At 32.9% G+C, this 8,067-nt stretch overlaps 1 protein-coding gene across 2 annotated transcripts in view; it reads right to left on the reverse strand.

Annotated features, from left to right (window-relative positions):
• LOC110448360 (protein lin-28 homolog) overlaps nucleotides 1-8,067 on the reverse strand; it is a 70,672-nt gene that overhangs the window by 48,106 nt on the left and 14,499 nt on the right. The window contains exon 1 of one of the 2 annotated variants that reach the window (XM_021494545.1): nucleotides 3,000-3,106. The exons of the other annotated variant lie outside the window; for it this stretch is intronic. Within the exon in view, the coding sequence (XP_021350220.1) occupies nucleotides 3,000-3,087 (88 nt within the window). The 5' untranslated portion in view covers nucleotides 3,088-3,106. Of the gene's footprint in view, nucleotides 1-2,999; nucleotides 3,107-8,067 lie in introns of those variants that run through there. 2 annotated transcript variants of the gene reach the window in all.

The following is an 8,067-nucleotide window of genomic DNA, read 5'->3' on the forward strand; positions in this document are numbered from 1 at the left end:
AAATGAGCCAGCCATTCATGACTAACGGATTTTTCTTCTTCTTAATTTTGTGCTTATTGTGTTATTTTCCCTTGGAACTTTTAATCATACCAAATTTGGGAGGTTACTTTAATATTGAAAGAATATTAACTTGTTTGGTATAGCAAACCAAAATCTAAAGTATACTAAACATATGTCCTCAATACAAAACCAACCACAACCAAGTCATTAAAGTCATGTAACAGTTTTGTTATCAAAACTAGTTAGTTAACTTATTAGTTTTTATAGCAAGGTTACTCAATATATATTCAACAAAAAAATGTGTTCTCAAAGCCAGTGTTTAGAAATATTAGATAATATTTAAGTATTAAATGCAATAACCCTTTCTTGATTTTCTTTTTAAAAAAAATGGCACAAGAGAAGGCAAACTGTCCTATTCAATCTTATTTTGAAACAGAACCTCAATGCAAATGAATGTATTGAAACCACACATTGAAATCTGTTATAATATAGAATTTATTAGGAATGACATTGCTATATTACAGTAATCAGTAAGATAAAGGAAATGATACGTATCAACATTTTGATCAGTATCCATGATTCAATGGTTTAGAAAAATGTTATATTTGAATACTTATCATTTACAATAATTTAGTAAAAAAAATATCATATATTGTCTAAGATTTCCATTTAACAAGGTATTGAGCTATACTCTTTTACACTATTGCATTAAACGTTTAAGTTAATTAATCACCACATAAAAAATGTGCATATATAAACTATTTGAATAAGAACGAACTATAGTAACTTCAACAAAATGTATCTGCCTTTGTTTACTTTGGAAAAATTGCATCAAAGAGCATATACAGTTTTATAGATATAGACTCCTATTAAATCATATATAAGAAAACTTGTAGAAGCGACAGTGCGGCCAATATTATTTGTACAAATACTTTTTGAATAATTTCCCCTTTTTAGATTAAAAGATGCATACTTCAATAATAATTATGTAGGTATTTGAATAAAATGTGGTAAAAATCAAACCGTTGACACATGCAAAATTAATGGATATAGTTTTGAAGCAATGAGGTAATGCGTTAATTGTCCTTCTTAAGGGCCAGTTTCTGTTCTTCTAAATCATTACTTCAACATTAAGCAAGGAAGAGCAGAGATAATAAATATAAGATGTCATACAAAGTAAAGAATAAAAATTGGATTTGAATGACCTTAGACGATTTATGTAGGTGATGAAATTATGTATGATCATGATGAAGACAAAAACGAACAGTTACTTGTATAGCAAAGCTGAAAATGTATAGACGCTATACAAATTAAGTAACCTGAACTCAAATAAGTGTTTAATGACATTGTCCTTGCTTATTCCTTTGTTCATCGGTTTCACTAGATTTTAATTGATATCCACAAGCTACACCTCATTAAAAGGATATTCAATAGTCATATCTTAACATAACTTGGCGTGCATTATATTCTACAAGCATCATTGAGAAATGAAATGATAAATATTTAACGATTTTAATAATCCGATCTCTTCTTATTTTTCAATAAGTTGAAATGATGATATTCTTTGGAAATAAGTGAAATCTTTAAATGACGCTTTTGCAAGCATAGTAATATCATATAGGCATAGAATAACATGTCTACTGATATTGTTTAAGTAATGACAACATTTTTGCGTTCAACAGAATTTTGTTTTTGAAAAATTACACTGAATCAACTTGAAATTCGATGGGAGTTATATGAGTTCTTCACTGAATGAAATATGTGTAATGTACTATTTTTATTTCCTCTTGTGAACATTAGTTGCTCTTTTTTTCCATTAAAACAATTTTTCATGTAGATTTAGTAAAGTATTCATAATTAAAAACATTCCAACTATGACAATTTGTCAGTATTATTATCTTATGAAGGAAAAAGTACAACTCATATTTCAAACAATTTAATTCATGAAAATGTTAAGTATTTTAAAATATTAAGAAGATTATACCATGGATACAATGTGACTATTCTATATTTGTATCAATGAAGAAACTAGTTATAGTTAGGTCATAAATGTATATATGGGTCCTTTTCAAAAATATTGCAAATGAAATAGTGCATGCCGTTTAATTCTGTTCAAAATATTTTTCGTGTGTCCGTAGGTTCTTTTATAAACTTAAATAAATTGCATTAGCATCAGGAATATACTTGATAGTTATTATCATTAGATCATTTTTCAGTTTTGTATTAAAAGATTTAAATTGTGATAAAAGAAAATATAAGCACATCATTTGATAAGAAACTGTTCAACGTTGCAAATTTTTATTTTAATATATTGTTTCGAAACAAAATCATAACATAATATAAACACCATTTGCTATTAAACCGTTTTATTGATAAATCATATTAATATATGTAAAAAGTACCGGTTGGAAATACAATTTTCCTCCACTTCGGACAAATGCTGTTTTCTTAGGAAAAAAATCTTATCATGCAACAATATTCTAAATTCCAGTGGAATATTGTAAAGAAGGTTACTTATATACTTGCTGATATTATACAGCCTTGTTAAGATTATAATTATAGCACGCGTAATGACACATTCAAACTTCAGGACTCTATTATAAATTTAAACAAATTAAGAGCAAATGACTACAAGTCATATGTTGGGCACTGGTTGTGTGTAAAGTGTTAATGACAAAAATGTTTTTACGTAATATCATGTAATTAGACACTGTTTACTTGATTAGATGTAAGAGACTATTATGACAAAAGTGAAATGACTTAATATGATGTAATTAGACATTGTTTAATTGATTAGATATAAGAGACTATTATTTGCTCAAAGAGTAATAAAATTTGGTAAAATAAATCTCAAAAGACCAATATGATGTGACAGGGGCCGTGTTAATGATATTATCCTAACTAACAAGAGGTGTGTACGTACTACAGATAGAGCACCAGAGTTACGTTCTTCACGCATCCTTGTTCATCAGGCGATATATATCGTATATATAACTTACCTGATGTTGGCTGATAATATTGGACCTGTGGGAGTTTGAAGCCGTGCATTTTTGAAGTTGTAGTATATTCTTTCGTTTCGTGTACCATTTAGCCGTCGAGTGTGGCACATAATTTGTAACACTCTTCTTCAAGGAAATAAATCCGGTTATAAAACACAAGAGGTTCTACGACATTTCACTTATAGATAGAAAATAACGTGTCATCAATCCATTTCAAATGATACCAAAAGAATAGCAAACTGAATAAAATTCCAAAATCACTTCTAGAAACAAAATCCACGAAAAAAGCAAGGAAATAGAGTTCCAAAGATGCCCTCTTAGCTAGTAGTTGCGCACCGCTAGCCGGCAGAGTCATATATTATGTAGAAGAGGATCGTGCGAAGCCACATGACATTATCTTAGGAATATCGCCAAACAAAATAGAGAGAGTCAAGACCAACCTGTCGTTCCTGTTATCAATTACTCATTTGTAAAAGTCATTGGTGCTATATTCTTTTCTTTTTTTATTCTGCTCCTCTTTTTTCTTCTATTTTTTTCCGCTCATTGACTGATTGGTATCAAAGCATATCAGTTTATCAACAAGAACCCATTTACGTCACTGCCATCGACCACGCCCACTTTAATCTGAGTTCTCTGGTTCTCAGCTGATGTTGGTCTTGGACAAAAGGAAAGATGGGGCCACGTACAAAACGACAGGGCAACATAAAGGTTATCGCCGGTTCATGTGGCGTTCACGTGGTCAGCGAGATAGGTCAGTTTGACCTCCAGAGCTGCCGAATGTGAAGAGGTGTGAAAGTGATGTTTCAGAAAGCGAGATAGAGTAACCGACGGGACGATGGCTTCGTGCCAATACCGCCACGAGGAGGCGAGGGAAAACGAAAAATAATTGCAGTGGTGTCTTTTTCTTCAGAAGCCATGCAATAATTATTGTTAATAAATATATGATAGACGAAACGCAGCCTCATAATGCACTTTTAATATTTTCTATTCATTTCCAAAATGAGGAACAATTAAAAATATTGATATAATAATATATTCAACGTTAGATGTATATATATATATATAAATGATACGAAATAAGATCCCTCTTTTTTTTTGTTCTGATGGGTTTTTCATGCTTTTTCGAACCGAGAGTTTGGGATAGATCAGAAATCGTTTCTTTGACATCTTTTTTTTCATTTTTGAACTATTTCATACATTTTATACATAACGATTAAGATCGAATTACATATAAAAGATTTGTAAAATTACATTTTGTTTTATATATTGACGAGACAGAAGGGAATCAAGTCATAGAGCAATCTGTGGCATTCGAAAAAGATTTTATTATCAATTAGAAAAGATACATCATGAATTTGTTTTATTATTTCTACGGTTCAATTTAATACTCCCTTTAAATAATAGATCAACATCTTGAAAATTAAATATTTATTTGATATCCTGCACATTTGTTTGTGATGGAAACATTGATAGAAGAGAAGATCGTCTTTCACAACAATAAACAAAATTGGTATTTCGGAAAGTGCTTAATTTCATTTTGAAAATCGAACGATTTTTTTTTCTTAAGAATATGCAAATGAGATTCCTGGAGACAAAATGAAAAAGAAAGTATTACATAAGAATAGAATATTTCATAAATTTGTTCTGTGATGCCCTCAGTTCCCATTTTTTTAAATTTCCCTCTGAAAATCGAACAATGTTTTTTTCTTCAGAATATGCAAATGAGATTCCTGGAGATGAAATGAAAAAGAAAGTAGTACGTGAATACAATATTTCAAAATTTTGTTCTGTGATGCCCCCAGTTAACTTTTGTGATCTTCTCTAACAAATTTTGAGTTAAGATTGTGTCGTTGTAAGTTGAGGCTAACTTTTGATCTCTTTTATACATATTTTTGTTTCAAAATCCCACCATCTGCAGTCACAAGTCTAATTATGATGTGAGTACATGCATACGAAATTAAGTTTTAAACGTTGATTGTGAAAATATTATCATTATTTGTATCCTACAACACTGAATGAAGACAGCATTGGCAGAAAATGGGAATTATAACGAAAGCGTAGTATGAGAAATATTGTGATATCTACAATTTGAGCTAAGGTGGGATTTTTTTCCAGAAGGCTTATGACGTCATGTTCAATGTCATCATTATTACGTCACAATAAAAGCCAATCATGTCTAGCCATTCAAAGCAATGTATCACTACACATATTCCATATATATACACCATACACGTATATATGATATTGTTGTCATATAATTTGTTTTTGTTTTCCCTTCTTATGTATGTATGATAATACATAATTTCAAAAACAAGTTTTTAAAATCATACAAATATGCAAAAACTTGATCAGATATTTGTATGTATAGAAAGGGATAGCATAGAGAAAGCCATTATAGTCATAACATTGAAGATGCAAAAATAACAACATGTTCAATATGACGTTGAAATATAATTTATTTATATTATGATGATGAGATGCGGAGAACCAAAATCGGTAAAATATAATTATTATCCACATTAAAATAAAATTTAAATACGTTCATGAATATTCATCACTTGCATATACTTACACATGAAATCCTCCAATCAACAAGATAAATTAAAATTCAAAAACAAACCTCACTGAGATGTAAAGTAATAAAGAAACTATAATACACTGTGAATACACAATAACTCGAAATTGACACGAAAATTTATGTCAATACTTTTATTTTTATAAAATTTGTTTAACTGACTTCATAGCATGTTTATATATGAACAATTTAAATAAAGAAGAAGGAAAATGCACGATAAAAACGATCATGCATTCGATGGAATGTCTTCAGATGCATTATTGAGAAATTATCTACAAATTTCTCTTCGAAGTATTAGTTTATGTACTATGTAAATCGATATATTTATGAAGGATTATATTTTTTTGTTCATAGTTTTGTCTCCCAATAAGTGTAGACTAAGTCCATAATTGGAACACTTCAAGTGTCATCTTGCTGTCATTTTCTACTCTATAGCATGACGTTCCCCTAGATCATCCTTCTGACATTGGGCTAACCTGATGTGCCAAGGACAATGCTACAGAAACGAAAGAGGTGGTAGGTAGGAGAGAAAAGACAGAGATCCCAAGTCTAGAAATGGAACCAGCAGATCTTATTTGGTTTCTCCAACGAAAATCCACGATTTGGCAGGAGGACCTCACATCAGCATTCTCGATATTAGTGGGGTTACGCTCACCTTTGCTGTGCAGAGAGAGAAAGTGACCTTGGAGTATCGATATTGTCACATCAGTAGCAACATCTGATAATGCAGTGTGATATAGCAGGTCAGTTCTGTAACGGTGATAATGGATATATATTTTTAAACAGTGGCATCTCGTTATACACCCGTCAGTTACCGAAACACATTTTGTTTTAGTTATAAAAGTGGGTGATGATATATCGAGACAGACATTAAATAATTGATAAGAAGAATAGGGTACAAAGACATTGAAATTTGTTGAAGGCAACCAAGGTGGCTGATAAAAGGTGTGGTATTATATCAATGAAAACAACCCCATGGTATCACCGCACAAGGACAAAACTTATTACAACCCCATGGTATCACCGCACAAGGACAAAACTTATTCCAACCCCATGGTATCACCGCAAAAGGACAAAACTTATAACAAACTCATGGTATCACCACACAAGGACAAAACTTGTTACAACCCCATGGTATCACCGTACAACGACAAAACTTTATACAACCCCATGGTATCCCCGCACAAGGACAAAACTTATTCCAACCCCATGGTATCACCGCAAAAGGACAAAACTTATAACAAACTCATGGTATTATACAACCCCATGGTATCACCGCACGAGGACAAAACTTATTACAGCCTCATGGCGTCGCCGCACAAGGACAAAACTAATAACAACTCTTTGCATCACCGCACAAGGACAAAACTTATTACAAACCCCGTGAATCACCGTACAACGACAAAACTCTATACAACCCCATGGTATCACCGCACAAGGACAAAACTTATTACAAACCCCGTGTATCACCGTACAACGACAAAACTTTATACAACCCCATGGTATCACCGCACAAGGACAAAACTTATTACAGCCTCATGGCGTCGCCGCACAAGGACAAAACTAATAACAACTCTTTGCATCACCGCACAAGGACAAAACTTAATACAACACATGGCATCAGCACACAAGGACAAAACCTGTTACAAACCCATGGCATAACCGCACAAGGAAAAAACTTATTACAACCCATGGCATCGCCGCACAATGCGAAACTTGTTACAACCCCATGGTATCACCGCACAAGGGCAAAACGTATTACAACCCTATGGTATCACCGCACGAGGACAAAACTTATTACAACCCCCTGGTATCACCGTACAACGACAAAACTTTATACAACCCATGGCATCAGCGCACAACGCCAATACTTATTACAACCCCATGGCATCATCGCACAATGACAAAACGTTATACAACCCATGGCATCACTACACAAGGAAAAACTTAATACAACCTCATGGCATCACCGCACCAGGACAAAACTAATAACAACCCCTTCCATTACCGCACAAGGACAAAACTTAATACAAACCATGGCGTCGCCGCATAAGGACAAAACGTATTACAACCCCTTGCATTACCGCACAAGGACTAAACTTAATGCAACCCCTTGTATCACCGCACAAGGAGAAAACTTATCACAACCCCTTGCATCACTGCACTAGGACAAAATGTAATACAACCCCTTGCATCAATGCACAAGGACAAAATGTAATACAACCCCATGGTATCACCGCACAATGACAAAACTTTATTCAACCCATGGTATCAGCGCAAAAGGACAAAACCCATTACAACCCATGGCATCACCGCACAATGACAAAACTTATTACAACCCCATGGTATCACCGCACAAGGACAAAACTTGTTACAAATCCATGGCATCACCACACAAGGACAAAACTTATTACAACCCATGGCATCACCGAACAATGACAAAACTTATTACAATCCCATGGTATCACCGCACAAGGACAAAACTTGTTACAA

This window comes from Mizuhopecten yessoensis, unplaced genomic scaffold (assembly GCF_002113885.1).
Source record: "Mizuhopecten yessoensis strain PY_sf001 unplaced genomic scaffold, ASM211388v2 scaffold4025, whole genome shotgun sequence".
In the NCBI taxonomy this organism is placed as follows: Eukaryota; Metazoa; Mollusca; class Bivalvia; order Pectinida; family Pectinidae; genus Mizuhopecten; species Mizuhopecten yessoensis.